This window comes from Cavia porcellus, unplaced genomic scaffold, assembly GCF_034190915.1.
Source record: "Cavia porcellus strain 051 isolate PalLab524CR breed Dunkin Hartley unplaced genomic scaffold, mCavPor4.1 scaffold_9, whole genome shotgun sequence".
In the NCBI taxonomy this organism is placed as follows: domain Eukaryota; kingdom Metazoa; phylum Chordata; class Mammalia; order Rodentia; family Caviidae; genus Cavia; species Cavia porcellus.
The window spans coordinates 74,528,264-74,543,665 of NW_026947492.1; the positions used below are offsets into that span (position 1 = coordinate 74,528,264).

General features: G+C 44.8%; 1 protein-coding gene across 1 annotated transcript in view; it reads left to right on the forward strand.

The window, feature by feature from the left end:
- The window catches only part of LOC100715076 (receptor-type tyrosine-protein phosphatase eta-like), a 38,773-nt gene extending 25,875 nt beyond the window's left edge, over nucleotides 1-12,898 (forward strand). The window contains 12 exon segments of the mRNA XM_063255636.1: nucleotides 96-183; nucleotides 2,299-2,389; nucleotides 3,609-3,682; nucleotides 3,770-3,855; nucleotides 3,857-3,899; nucleotides 4,533-4,543; nucleotides 4,545-4,582; nucleotides 4,585-4,646; nucleotides 8,906-9,066; nucleotides 9,899-9,939; nucleotides 9,942-10,024; nucleotides 12,540-12,898. Of these exon segments, the coding sequence (XP_063111706.1) occupies nucleotides 96-183; nucleotides 2,299-2,389; nucleotides 3,609-3,682; nucleotides 3,770-3,855; nucleotides 3,857-3,899; nucleotides 4,533-4,543; nucleotides 4,545-4,582; nucleotides 4,585-4,646; nucleotides 8,906-9,066; nucleotides 9,899-9,939; nucleotides 9,942-10,024; nucleotides 12,540-12,698 (937 nt within the window). The 3' untranslated portion in view covers nucleotides 12,699-12,898.
- Nucleotides 12,899-15,402: the final 2,504 nt, after the last annotated feature.

Below are 15,402 nucleotides of genomic sequence, written 5' to 3' on the forward strand. Positions count from 1 at the left end.
TTCTTTACTTTTTATACATAACTTAGATTTCTCTACTTGGAATGCACACTCTGTGAATGTAAAGAAAATCCTGACAGCTTGTTTTGCTCCCTTAGGCCCAAGTTGATCAGAGTGGAGAATTTTGAGGCTTATTTTAAGAAGCAGCATGCCGATTCCAACTGCGGGCTTGTGTAGGAGTATGAAGTACAGGGCTGTAGTATCGTGTGTGTTTTTCTTTTTTCTTTTTTTTTAAAATTTTATTTAAAAGGAAAAAGAGAAATAACAAAACAAAACAAAGCAGTATAAGGGTACAAGTAATACAGAACTACAAAAAAAAAAAAAAAACAGTAAGAAATCACCGGTTAATAGATTACATATTATCATCTTAGAGATAGTTGCTCAAATCACAGTATCAAAGCATACAAAGTGGACACTCAAACAGTGAGACTGCAAACAGTTGTGTTCAATGATCCAACCAAAAACATTAATATGGTCAGCTATTTAACACCCCTAAAGACTCTTGCTGTTGTATCATTTAGAACTCTTTTTTTCCCTCTCTTTTTTACAACAAAATTTACACATTTTGGGTTTTATTACTCCTTAGTTCTTATTACTTTTTTTGTGGGGGGAGAGAATAAAGTCAAATATGGCAAAACAAAGCTGTCAGTCAAACCAAGTATAGACATAGCACATGATGTAAAACAGAGTACAAGGTTATCAACAATGGTTATCAACAATGTCTCTTGTTGCCTTAAAAAGAATTGTCTATCTCATTAGATATTATAAAGTTGAACAAAACAGTAGAGAACAAGACCAATAAAACTTAAGCATTGTAAACATTACAGGACTTCCAAAGGAGGCAATAGTCAAACCAGAATGGGCATCTTAGTGAATCTTCTTGCCTTCAAAGTAGTACTATACCCTCAAACTTGATACTATCATACAGAATGGAACAGAGTCTAATCAGTCAAAACAAGATCGTGGGAGTATTACAGGACTTCAAAACAAGTTAATAGGAAATCAAAAAAGTTACTATTATATACCCTGCTAATTTTTAAAATTTTTCCCCTTAATTAAAAAAAACATAAAAAATAACTAAATAATTTTTTAATGAATAAGGGAGAGATTGAGATAAAACAGGACATAACAATATAACAATACAGGTCAAAGCATGACTGTTTCAGCAACCTAGTGGTTCACCACCAAATAACCCAACTTAATAGTAATTACCATAGTGTCTGTCTTTTTCCTTGAAATATTTGAATAAAACTTCATATAGTATAGCTTCAAGTATTTCCATATCAAGAAGCCCAGAATAAAGCCTTTCCAACTAATAAGTGAAAACTTTATAAGGCTTCAAGGCCACATAATGGGGAATCATGATCGTGTGTGTTTTTCATCGTTTTTTGATTCTTTCTGAATGTTGGGAACTATTTTTCTCTTATGGCCAATCTTTGGGTTTGGGCAACTTCCTGGAGCGGGGAGAAGTTCCAGTCCATCGCCTGGAGCCCTACTCTGGCCCCTGAGTGCTCCCACTGACGTTGGCTTTTAGCAAATTGTATGTTTTTGTTTTGTTTCTCTGGTACTGAGCTTTGAACCCAGGGCCTTCCCACTGAGCTACATCTCCATCCTTTTTATTTTTTACTTTTTAATTGTGTTGTTGAGTTGCCAAGTCTGGGATCAAAGTTTCAGTCCCAGAGTGTTGGGATTACAATTAGGCATGGCTTTGTCCTTCTGCCTTTGTTTAAATCTTTGGGTTCCTTTCTTGTGGCTGCCATAACAAAAGTACCATAAGATGTGTGCTTTAAAACAATAGAGAGGGATTGTAGCTGTAGAGGCCAGAAATCCCAATCTTGGTATTGGCTGGGCCCGGCTCTTTCCTGGGTGTCTTGTGGTCGGGCCCTGCTCGTCAGGTCCAGCTGCTGGTAGCTGTGTGCCCTCTGTTTTGTGGCAGGGCATTCCTATCTCTGCCTCTGTTTCCCCGAGGTGTCTCATCTTGTTGCCTACATCTTGTTGCCTCTTTTCCTCCTGTGTGGGTGCTGCCCACATGGGATTAATGTCCCCTGCTTGTGACTACCAGCCTGCTCTGCCCACTTCTATCCAGAGCTGTATAAACTGAGAAGAGCTGAGAGATAAGTAGGCAGACAGGTTACATCTGCAAAGACCCAGTTTCCCATGAGGGCCTTCCTGGGGCTAGAAATTCAGTTTGTTTCAGGGGCACAAGTGAACCCTTAGCCCGCTGTATCCCCACTCTGTTCTACCTGGTATAAATAGTACTTGAAGGCTAAATAGATAAACAACTTCTTTTTCTTACTTCAGGATCTGAAGCTGGTTGGAATCAGTTTGCCTAAATATGTGGCTGAGCTGGCTTAGAACAGAGGGAAGGATTGCTACAGCAGTGTCCTGCCCTGTGAGTGAGCATCCCATGCCACGTCCCCTTCTGCCTGTCACATCTGTGAGAGTCAAGGTGAGCCGTCCATTAGTCACCTGTCATATGCCAAGTGCTGCCCAGAGGAACGTGACCCTTAATTTAATCCTCACAATCTTCCTGTGCACAAGTCGGGAGTGGGAAGTTTATTTTACAGATAAGGAAACTGAGGCCTGATGTGGAGGTGATTTCTTTTTCCTGAGGTCAGGTAATAATGGCAAAACCAGGCTGTGGGCCAGTTCTGAGAGTCTCATTCAGGGAAAAGGACAGAATTGGGCTCCTATGTGTCTGGGTGAGTTACTTTTACATTGCAGGGACACAACACCTGACACCTCCATAACTCAAAGCAGGGGAGATTTATTTCGGTTAACATTTTTAGTACATGATCGGCTGGCTCTAGCACAGAAAGAGCATGACAAATGAGGTCTGGTAGAGAAGATCTGCTCTCCTCATGGTGGCCAGGAAGCAGAGAGAGGGGCAGAGCCAGTGAGAGAGGTATATATATCCGGGTCATGTCCCTGGTAACCTCCCTCCCTGCCCTACCCCTCCTCCTAACGTCACATTTAGCTGGAGCATCCTCATGACTCAGCCACCTTTCAGAAGCCCCACTGATGAGTGCCTGAGGCTTTAAAGGGACATTAAAATACCAACCGTGGGCTATGTATCGTGTATCTACCTACCTGTCTATTTATCTTTCAGCTCTTCTTCTCAGTTTATACAGCTCTGGATAGAAGTGGGCAGAGCACGCTGGTAGTCACACTTTCTGTTTGTCCAGATATATCTGTGATAGGTTCCTTCATCTGTAAAACAGGGCAAACACTTGTAGGGCAGTTTTTTGGAGAAAAAAGTAAACTTGCTTAACCTACTTTCTGCTCATGATGGACCAGCATGGCAGCTGATAGTAGTCAGCTTGTTTGGTTTGAGATGGGCGGGTGTATCAGTCAGCCTTCCTTGCCAAGACACAGCACCAGACTGCCATGGGGTAAGGTAGGAGAGGTTAACTTGGTGCATGGTCTCAGGACATTCAGTCCATGGTTGGCCGGCTCCAAGGCAGGAGCTTCATGGTGGACAGGGCCTGGCACAGAAGAGCTGCTCAGCTCACAGTGGCTGGAAAGTAGAACAGGGGGATGTATGTTTTTCTTTTCTGGGTGTAGCTTCCCTAAAATATTTGTTTCTAACAAGGTCCTTTCCTCTTTTTCAGATGATACTTCCTGTGTCAATCTTTCAGTCCAGACCCATTCCACAGATGACTACATCAATGCCAACTACATGCCTGTAAGTGGGCACCAGGTCCTTGCTATGAGCCCTTCATGGTGTCTTCTCCTGTGCCCTTGATGCTGAATCTGTGTCTTCTGTCCTAAGGGCTACCATTCCAAGAGAGATTTTATTGCCACACAAGGGTCTTTGGTCAATACTTTGAAAGAGTTTTGGCATATGGTCTGGGAGAAAATATGCCATTGTTATGTTGACCAAATGTGTTGAACAGGGAAGGGTAAGTTTTTTTGTTTTAAAATTTCATATTAAATTAATTCTCATTATGTTAGAAGGTCTTTAAGTATCTTTGAAAACTTTTGTCTTCTTAAAATACTACTCTCAAACATGGGTATCTTTATCCTTAGAAATTTGTTTTCCGTCTTTTAATGTCCTTGCTGGGATAGCAAATAGCAGGAGTGGTAACTATGACCCAGGTCCAGGGTGAGCTGCTGCTTGGCTCGAAATCACGTTTTGTGCAGAAATGGTGGTGCGGCAGATCTGAGTTTTATGAGAAAACTCCCCATTTTCAAAGAGTTGTAAGAGTTTTAAATTAAAAGCAAGCAAATCATTCTAAGAAGCACAGAGCTCCCAGGCAGGGGCCTGACTCAGTCCTCAGTGCCAGTTTCCTTACCTGCTCTCCCTTTTTGTTTTTGAGACAGGGTCTTAGTAAGTAGTTCAGGCTGTTCTTGAACTCACTTTGTAGACCAGGCTGGCCTCAGACTTGTGACAGTCCTCCTGCCTCAGCCTCCTGAGTGCTGGGATTACAGGCGTGCGCCACCGTGCCTGGCTCCCCTGGTCTTGATTTTGAGTCTGTAATCAATGGCAGGTGGTGTGATCTATGCGTTTTCATACAAATGCAATTTTATTTTAGACCCAATGTGAAATGGCCTTCTAAGCAGGCCCAGGACTACGTGGACATAACGTGGCAATGACAGCAGAAATTGTTCTCCAAGAGTGGATCATCAGAGATTTCACAGTGAAAAATGTAAGTTAAGAGGCCAAAGTGGCTGCATCTTAGGAATTGTGATCTATGAACTTTGGGATGTGTTTTAAGTTGCTATTAACTAATGTGTTATTTTGTGTATTAGATAAATGCTCACTTTGTGTTCTACACAATAAAGCAATCCACTTAATGTGTACTCCAAGCAGCCAATAGTTTCACTATCTTGAGGGAAATTTCACACTTTTCCTGAAGAAAGTGAATCTCAAGGGCATGGCTCTAGCAGTAGCCCTTCCTTTCCTTCCATTCCCAAGAGACTTGCTCACGGGATTTTTGTCATGAGGCAAGGCCTTTTGAATTACTTGCTTGGGGATATGGCAACAGGAGGGGCCATTTACTGTCAGGAGCAGTTTATAACAGATGCATACAGTGGGGTTCGGTTCACAATTCATTCCATGATTCTGAGGACGATGGTGCTCTCCTGTCCATCAGCCAATGCAGAGTTTAGGAATGGAAGGAAAATTTTGGTGAATGCTGATGTTCCTGAACCAAATTGTTCATGAACAGAGGCATTCGTGAACCAAGGCATCAGTGTAGTAGGATTCCTGGGCATAAGCACCGTCTTAGTAACTTTTCTCTTGTTGCTGATTCAAAATACCTGACACCCAAATTAAAGGAGGAGAGGTTTATTTGACTCACAGTTTGTAGAGGTTTCAGTGCATCATTGACTGGCTTCAAGACAGGGTGATAGAGCAGAGGAGCAACAGTTCATGGTGGCAGAAGACAGTAAAAGCTGGCAAGGGAGAGACAAGACTCTTTCTGTCCCTTATATTGTATGCAGGTTACCCGCCCCAGGACACCCTTAATCTTAGCCAGAACTATGTCAACCCAATCAGTGGACTGATTCAGTAATCCCACACCCTCCATCCCAGCATCACACATTTTAGATCTAGCAACCTCTAAGAAAACCTTAGGACCACATTAGGCTTTGGGGGACATCTAGACACAAGCCATAACAATTGCAATGGCTTCTTTATCCCCCAAAGTGACAACTAAATCATTTCAATCAGGGAGACATTTCAGGAAGTCAGGTTTGTGTCCTTTCTCTCTTTTTAAAGGTGTTTGAGTGAGGCAGTGCCATGAAGAGACTCTGATCTCTACTCATGGATGTGGGGCTGCATCTAAGCCTTTGCAGTTTACATCCAGGGCATAAAATGTGCATCCCCTTTGATCAGGTGGATTTAAGTCTGTGGTCCAGATAGATAATCCAAAACCAGGGATAGAATTATTTGTCAAAGAGATGAACACCAGCATTATTTGGAGGAAAAGATTGGAAACCATGCAAACACCCAGATTTTCAAGAATGAATAACTAAACAATGACTTCATGGCTTACAGAGTCACTGTTTAGCTGGGAGAAGGGTCAAACATGTATACTACACCATCAGCCTTCTTTGTCCATGGGTTCTACATCTGTGAATTCAGTCAAGTTGGGTTCAAAATTATTTGGAGCAAAAACAAAAAACAATTACATCTGTACTGAACACGTACACAGCATAACTACTGTTTACATGGCGTTAACATTGTAGTTTAGATACCATTAACATTTATATTATGTTTTAGATATTATGACAATTCAGAGATTTTTTTTTTGTCTTTTTGGACAAGGTTTTTCTCTGCAGTTCAAGTTGGCTTTGAACTCACTTTGTAGTCCAGGTTGGCCTTGAATTCACAGTGATCCTCCTGCCTCTGTGTCCTGAGTACTGTGATTACAGGTGTGTGCCACCAAGCCTAGCCTCAGAGATGATTTAAAGTATCACTCCATGTTACTGAAAGGCAGGGAGGCATCCTGAGAAACGTGGAAGGCATGTGCAGAAACCCAGATGGTACCACCTGCAACATACCTGTGCTCAGCATACATCCGTCACGTGTGTATGCTGTCATTGGCTGAAACATTTTGAACGCCTCAGAACCAGAGTGTGCAGGTGGGCTGTATGCAGATGCTATGCTGTTTTACTTAAGGGGGTAGAGCTGGCATGGATTTTCATGTCTGAGGGGTCCTGGACCCACTGTCCCCAGGTACTGAGCCATGACTGTAATTAGTTACTTGTACAGGGGAACGAAACTCCCAGTGTACTGTATGCCCAGTATGGGTTCATGTTTTCTAAAATTGCAGAATGAATTTTAGGAACAATGGAGTTTAATAGCAGAATATATTTATTGAAAGAAAGTTTCTGTCTGAGAGAGAGACAAAGGGGTCCTGAATGAGTTGCCAAGGATTCTTGTCTTTTCCAGAGATTTTTTTAGAGTGAAACCACAAAATGGGCAGGTCTCAGGTGGGGAAAACACCTGAGGAACTCGCAAGCTGGGCATGAGGTGAGACATGGTCAACCAATAAGAATAACTGCATAAGTAAAACTGGTTAAATTGGGGACAAATGGGGAAGTGAATTACATAGCAAGTGGGCATCTAGGGGGTTTGGATGGTGACTCCTGGTTTCCTCAAGGTGATTCATATCTATTTAGAGTATCAATCCTTGATGCTTACCTTTAGGAATTATGTGGGTGCACTTGATTTATCTTTTGTCTTGAGGTCTGTCCCACAGTGGAGGTGTCTGCCTCCCCCACAGTTGCAGGGTATCCGGCTTTCTGCACTGGTTCCTCCGAGGGCCCAGCCCTGTCTGACTCCCTATAATATTTCTATCTAACTCAGGTGGCTGTCACAGTAGAATGCAGTGTAACTGAGACACATTCTGAGACCGAGGGTCATGCAGATGGTGTAAAGCCTGGAAGTAGAAAGGGTGAATCTTACCAGGGTGATGGGCTGGGTTGTAGTTTATAAGAGTTATCCTGGAAGAATAAGTCATGGGTGAAGTGGAGTCTATGAAAAGCTCTTTCTCACCCCCTACTAACTGCTGTGGCTGAAAGAGTCTGGGCCATTCCATTTCCTCCTCCAGAGGCTGCATTTCCTGCTGTTACCTGCACTGATTTGGCCACCAGAGTCATTGAGTTCCCAGTAACTACAACACCTTTGAAAGGCACCTGCCCATTTCTGCAGGTTTTGTGCATTTCACCAGACTCCTTTGCCCTAGTTGGAGTTAGCTCTTGTTGGGGGAATGGTGTGCGGAACCGACCACATTGTTTAGAAAAATTGTTCTTGCTGGGTGGGTGGGGTAGTGTGCATCTGTCGTCCCAGAGTCCTGGAAGCTGACACAGGAAGCCCAGACTGGGAAATTTAGCAATTTAGGGAGATTGTCTCAAAATGAAAATAAGAAAAGGCTAGAGGTGTAGCTCAGTGTGGAGGCCTGGGTTTAAGCTCCAGTTAAAAAATTTTTTTTTGCTGTGACTTTTAAAAAAAATAAACTCAGATCTCCTATTTCTAATAAAGCTTTTTTAGATTATAGGAGTCAATCTAGGATCTTATGTGACATTTAGTAAAATATTATTCTTTTAATGACACAAAAGGCACCAATACATTTACTTTTTAAACCGCAGAATGATGCAGATGAGGCTTAGCTGCCTGGTGCCCTGCATGTCCCCTCAGTGTGTGGCTGCCTGAGGCTCCCACCCTTGCACCCTATAGGCTCCAGGTGCAGTGGGGTAGTCCCTGCGCACATGCCAAGCCTCATGCTGTATTTGGTGAATCACCTCTGGTTTTGCGGTCGAGACGTTCCCAGGAGGGTCCTGGGTTCTCGGGGCTCTATGGAGGTGCTGGTGTAAGACGTGAATCTGTCACTGGCTGGAAGCCAGAGAGGGGGCGAAAACTGAACTCGGACCCAGAGTGCTCAGTACCTTGCTGACTCAGGGATAGGACAAGTGGGAGGAATTCAGTCCACTTCCCCGAATCTTTGCTCCTTATTATTTTGGTGGGGGTGAGGGGGACTGGAGTTGAACCTGGAAGCCTTCATACTGAGCTACATCCTCAGCTTATTTCATTTTTTTATTTTAAAACTTTGAGACAGGATCTCATTGTGTCTCTAGGTTGTCAAAGCTTGGCTTGAATTTGCAATCCTCCTGCCTCAGCCTCCTGGAGTGCTGGGCTGGCAGATGTGCACCACCCCATCTGGTTTTCTTGCTCCTCTCAGGAGGTGGTGTTCAACCCTCCTTCTTGGGTGTGTTAGGAGGGTTCTGTGAGCAAGACAAAGTGTGCAAGCACCCCTGTGACTGGAGTGCGAGTGTAAATGTTTGATTTCTAGCCTAACCGTCCTGTGTACCTGCCATTTGTCCCTGGCATTCATTGTCCTGACTTTTCTTCCCTTTCCTGGTAGCCCATGCCTCTGCCTCTCACCCCTCTGTTGACTTGTAGGTGCAGACAAGTGACAGTCACTGGCTGAGACAGTTCCATTTCACCTCTTAACTGGACCACGATGTCCCAGACACCACAGATCTGCTGATCAACTTCCGGTACCTAGTTCGGGACTACATGAAGCAGAGTCCTCCACAGTCCCCGATTCTCGTGCACTGCAGGTAGGAGCGATGCTTGGCTGTGATGGCTCAAGTACACCCAGGCATTTCTCAGCGCTGCAGAAATGCGCTAGGCGTTTATGATTCAAGAAAAAGGTTTCAGGAAGTCCATGCACGACTTATTCCCTAGGCCCTGAGATTAGTACGGGGCTTGGTGAACCGCAGCCTGTGGCCAGATCTGTTGTCACTGCAGCAGCTGTGCCCTCAGTTTGCATGTTGTTAAGTGGCTATGTTTGTGCCATAGTGGCAGGAACCATGCGTTCTATGGAGCTGAAGATATTTATTGTCTACAGAAAAGTGTACCCATTATTACTCTAGAACAATAAGAAATTAGCTTTGAAATTAAAGGATTTAAGATAGGCCTGGTAGCACACTGTAATCCCAGCACTTGGGAGGCTGAGGCAAGGGAATTGCCTCAAATTTGAAGCTGGCCTGGGCTACATAGTGAGTTCAAAGCCAGCCTGAACTATATAGTGAGATTGCATCTCCAACAAACAACCCCCTGCCAATAACGGAATTAACTTAGGGCAGAAGAAGAGCTTTGATGCCTGCAGGGTACAGATGGATAGAATTGGCCCTTCTAGGTTACCCTAGCAACTCGAATGGGACTGAGATTTAAGAAGTCTAACATGGCGCCTTACTTGTGGCCCTGAGTTCAAAAGTGGGTTTGGGACTGAGGCCTCAATGCCAGATAGTGAAGCCTGACTCACTGAGGTTTGCAGGGGGCAGTGTTTGCTCAGATCCCAGGCCACAGGAGCCTGCAGCTGTTTAGATGGGGTCAGCCTGGACCCCAGGTAGGGGGTACCGCTAATGCACTGCTTCCCCTTCCTTTCAGCGCTGGCGTTGGCAGGACGGGCACTTTCATTGCTGTTGATCACCGATCGAGAACGAGAACACTGTGGATGTGTATGGCATTGTGTATGACCTCCACATGCATCGCCCACTCATGGTGCAGACCGAGGTGAGAGACCAGCCCTCCCTGCTCCCATCCCTGGCCCCTGTGACTCCCGACTGGGGTGCAATAGCTCACCTTTCTTGGCCTCTGGCTTTCTGTGAGTGCTGCTGGATTTCTTGGCAGGCTCTAAGCTGAGCTGAACTAAATGGCCCTCCACAGGTGGCGCAGTAGGACTGGAGTCAGGAAGGGAGTTGCTGACTTTCATCCTCCGCACATTCTGTACCCTACCCCTTTGACTTGAATAATCTTCCCAAGTCTCCAGACTTTGGCTTCTGGGCTTAAATTTATGAAACTGATTTGTTTCACTCTTTGTTTCTAAGCAGGTACGACTGTCTTTTAAAATATGCGGATGAAATAGGTTTATCAAGCTAGATGTGGTGGCATGTGCTTGTAATCCCAGCACTTTGGGAGGCTGAGGCAGGAGGATTGCAGCCTAGGCAATTTAGTGACTTTACTGATTGTCTCCAAATAAAAAATAACAAAGGCTAGGGATGTAGCTCAATGTAAAGACCCTGGATTAATCCCTGGTACCAAAAACAAACAAAACAAAGCAAAGCAAAGCAAAACAAGCGTATGGCATTTAAGCATTAAGCAGTTTATCCTCACACAGCCCTGTAAGTGTGACAGAAAGGAAGTCATCATGAGTGCCAAGGTGGGGCTGCAGGAGAGAGCACCCTGCTGGTCGGTCTGTCTTTTTGGGAGTGCTCCCAGCGAAGAGAGCTGGGAACCTTTTCATCCAGTCCAGTGGGTGCTCTCGGGGTGATTGTGTGCCATGTGACCAGGATGGAATCTTTACTTTACAGCAGGCCTCGGCCCTGAGCTTTGGAGACCTTGTGTGCAGCCTAGGAGGGCAGGTTCCGGAGTCTGGTGCCCTGCACACTTTGGTTTGGCACCCGGAAGCAGGGAAGTTTCATTCCTGAGTTGGTCAGGAGGAGGACATTTGTGTGTTCGGCTCCATTTATGCCAAATAGTGCTTCTTAATCTCTTAACACTCCTCTGAGAAACAGAAATTTTGTGCTGCAGATGCTTGTCTCATCTCTTTTTCTATAATTTGAAAACAGTAATCAGTCATATATGTGTTTTTGAGACAGAGTCTTACTATATAGTTTAGGCCAACCTTGAATTCATGGAGATTCTCCTGCCTCATGTTAGAATATATTTTTCCCTTTTACTCCAACCTGACCCCCCTGCCAGTACTGCTCCCTAGAGGTAGGCAATATGTGTATTTTTATTTACTTATTTTTTTGTACCTGATATTTAGCCTAGACTCTTTGTACTGAGCTATCTTCCAGCCCTTCTTGTCATTGTTACTGCTGTTTTTTGAGGGAGGGTCTCACTACATAGTCCAAGTTATACTTGAACTCACTCTGTAGCTCAGACTGGCCTCAAACTCACAATGATCCTCCTGCCTCATGGGTATGTATTATTAGAAGTCTCTTTTTAAATTGTTATTAATACACACATTCGGGATCGCATTTCACTGTGGGGAGCTGGTACCTGTACATCATGCATCCTACTTCTTTTTGGTTCCCTGCCCTCCTTCCCGCTTCCTTCCATCCCTAGGTCCCCTTCCCATTTACAAAAGATCTATCTGTTTCCTACTGGTTATCTTCTCTTCTGCTCTTTAAATTATTACACTTGGGGCTTCTCACAGAAGAGAAGTAATTCCATATTTAAGCTAACATGTCTGATTTATTTCACTTCATGGTGTAGTCTCAAGGTGCATGCGCGTTTATAAACACGAATGTGTTTGTGTGTGCGTGCGCACTCACGGGAAGTATTTGGAAGAAATCATGTTCTGTTTTGAATGTGACACTTCCTCATGATGTCTTCCTCTATGGTATCACAGATGTCTTTCTGTGTCAGCGTATGCTCCTTCTGCCTTTTTTAATAGTGACCTGTGGCTCCCAACAGCTTGTCCAAATGTGGTCCCCAAACAAGTCTGCTGGATCATCATTCATCTATATCTATATCTATATCTATATCTATATCTATATCTATATCTATCTATCTATCTATCTATCTATTTGTTGTTGTTTGGTTTTTTGAGATAGGGTCTCGCTGTGTAGTTCCAGCTGGCCATGAACTCACAGGGTTCCTCCTGTCCCAACCTCCCAAGTGCTAGGGTTACAGATGTGGGCCTCCCTGCCCAGCCCATTGGCTTTGAAGGAACCACCACTGTTAAGAATTTCAAGTTCCTTTCACTCCACAGGACATGGCTTAAGGTAGTCATGCTAACCCCACTGCTGAGAAGCCTTTTCTGCCTTCTGCATATTCTCAGGTGTCTGCTTGGGGCCAGAGAGGAGACCGTGTCCTCTCCTGAGAATGGCTCATAATGAATCTTGTCTGTGCCTTCTGATTTTCACCGAGTCTTACGGCCTTGTATATACACCCTCAACCCCTAGCCATTAGCTGTTGGGCAGATGGGGCTTAGGCGATGGCCATCTGTGTGAGTGGAGTTTGGGGACTCCTCCTGGGGCCTTGGGCTCATTTGCTTTCTCTCTACCCCTGTTGCCCTCAGGATCAGTATGCTTTCCTCAACCAATGTGTCTTGGATATAGTCCGATCACAGAGAGACTCCAAAGTGGATCTCATCTACCAGAATACCACTGCAATGACCATCTAAGAGAACCTGGAGCCGGGAGGCAAGTTCGGAAAGACCAATGGTTGTATCGCCTGAGTCCAAAGCAGAGGCCCTGGAGGGCAGCCGGACATCACCCCCACAGCCACAGAGAATGCCCCGGTCCACTTGTTTTCTTGTGTCTCAAATCTCGGTTCTCTTTTGTGTTCTGCTAGGAGCCGGCTGTGGGCAGGGTGTGAAGCCAAGCTGGTGAAACCTGGCAGCCACAAGGTGCAGCTGGGGCCGTGCGCTGTGGTGGGGGCGGGGAGCCAATTGCTCACATTCCTCATGACCAATAGGAAAAGCTCATTTGCCGTTTTTCTTGGAATTTGTGGAAAACCAGAAAAAGTGAGCTAGGATTTTTTTTTTTTTTTCAAAACAGGTTCTTTAAAAAAAATAACAGCAAAAGACATTTTCTGTGATTCACATGCTTCTGCCAGGATTGTGTTGGGTTGACTATATTTTAAGTATCAGAGGTCTGTTTTTACCCACTGTGTCTTGGGATTGAGCTGATGGAAAACACACAATTACAGGCGGTTCTTGTGTCAGGAGGGGTAAGTGGCACCTCTTCCGGTTGGGTTTTCTATTTGAACATGTGCCTTTTCTGAATTATGCTTCCACAAGCAAAACTCAGTAGATTTCTCTATTTTTGTACTGCATCTCATGATTGGAATATACGAAATATTTAAACAGTAGTTTAGCAGGGAGATTCACCTTGTAAAATTCGGGTTTTCACTGATGAGAAGAGACCCCTTCCTTGCCCCTCCCAGTTTCCTGCAGAGACTTCCGTTGCAAAATTTCCAGCCCATTGACTGGGTGAGAATGGAAACTAAGTATATCAGGGCCTCCCTGCGGGAGTCCTCAGCTACCAAACTCCTGTTCTCCATACTGTCTTCTTTCTTTTCTCCTTTTCTGTCTTTGGTAAAAAGGATTATTTAAAGGTAGATATGTAACTTGTGATTCCTGATGCTCTGAGTTTCTAGTAACCTTTTACTCAGGTTGGGATTTTTAATGTGTGCCTGTGTGTCTGTGTACATGTGTGCGTGTGTGTGCCTTTTGAAAAGCGTGGCAATCTGTGAACACTTCAGTGTGAATTCAGTGTCAGATGAATCCCTCCTTCCCTGAAGTCCACTGGTTTTAGTCTTTGTCTGCAGTGACACACATTGGTATCTACTGTGTATATAAATCCCAAACCCCCTACATCAGTCAATCCTAGGAATTGAGGTGTACAAAGTTTGATTTGCATTAAAGATGTAATTATTATTTTTAAAACCTCTTTTCACTCTACTGCTGCTGTAATTACTTTGATTTCTTTTTAAAATGTAGATTATTATTATTATTTTTGGCTTCAGGTTGTGTATTCACCAAAGGATATCTGAATTTGTATGGGTGTATTTTATTGTTACCTAATCTGTAAACTTGGCAAGGCATTAACATGAAAGGATTGATTTCTTTTCTTTTACGCTGTGGCTGAGGTTATATGTGGAAGATGTTTTGAGTTTCTTCTTCAATAGGCAATGAAGTATCCACGGTGAGATGAAGGAATCATCAAGTCCTGGAAGCCTGTGGCCGCTTTCCACTCAGGACTCAGGTTTCCTGTTGAAAACAGGCTGGGGGGCCTTTGGTGGCCTGGTCCCTGTGGGCCCTAGTGGGCCTCTGTCCTGTCTGGATGCTGCTGGGCTCTGCACTTCCCCTGCACTTTGATGACAGCCCGGAGATATTAATGGGTATCTGAGGGCTCTGAAGGGTATACCGCAATGGACCTGAGACCCTGAAGTTGTTCCCATTTTGTGCTGTCTCTGACCCCCACCCCTGCTCCTTGGAGGTACTGAAAGGTGGGATCGTGGCAGTGTCATATTTGGTGGAGAATTTTACTTCTCAAATGGAAATTGTACTTTCTGCAAATCCTTTGCATTTGTTAGTGTTAAGAGGTTCACTCTGTTTCAGCTCCTTCCAGGAATGGGTGGGTGGGCCCAGCTGGCTTGGGTTCCCTGGCTGGCCTGTAGAAAGCAGGCTTTGGGCAGGTTGTGCCCCACTCAGGCAGACTGAGGGGCTCTAGAGCTTCCCCTCAGCTCCCTGTGAGCCATGCTCCTTCCATTTGTCAGGAACCCCCTGGGAGGGAGCATCCTCAGCCCTCCTCCATTTTCACTGATCTTGAGAGTCAGAGGAAAGGCTTTGCCCCTTCAAAAGAGTAAAGCAACATAATTGTAAACATATTGTATAAATGTGAAGGCTGGACATAGCGGCGTGTGGCTGTCATCCCAGAACTTGGGAGTCTGAGGCAGGAGGATCTCTGTGAGTTTGAGGCCGGCCTGGACTACATAGTGAATTCAAGGCATCCTGCACTGCATAGTGAGACTGTCTTAAAAAAACAAAAACACAAAACTCCAGGAACCCTCCTCCCTTTTGCCTGGGCTGGGCTTGGGAAGTATTTGGGCAGCTGCTGCAGTGAGCCCCCTTAGTCATCGTCAGACCCGGAGGAAGGCTACAGTGAGGAGGACTGGAATTCACGGGGAAGGTCACACGAAGGCCACGATGCTCCTGAGAGGCCTAGGATGGGCTCTGGGGCTGGTAGGTTATTTATAACACAGCCTCTGGAAAGGGAAGATTCATGTTTAAATGGGAGAACACCAGACTGGGCAAGACAAGGGCACCACTGAGCTCTGCTGGCTCTCCCAAGATCAGTGACTGGACACGGGAAGCCTCTGGTGGCCCCACTGAGTTGGTGCAGGCTCCATGCAGCGAAGCAACCAGTGAGGGCTTT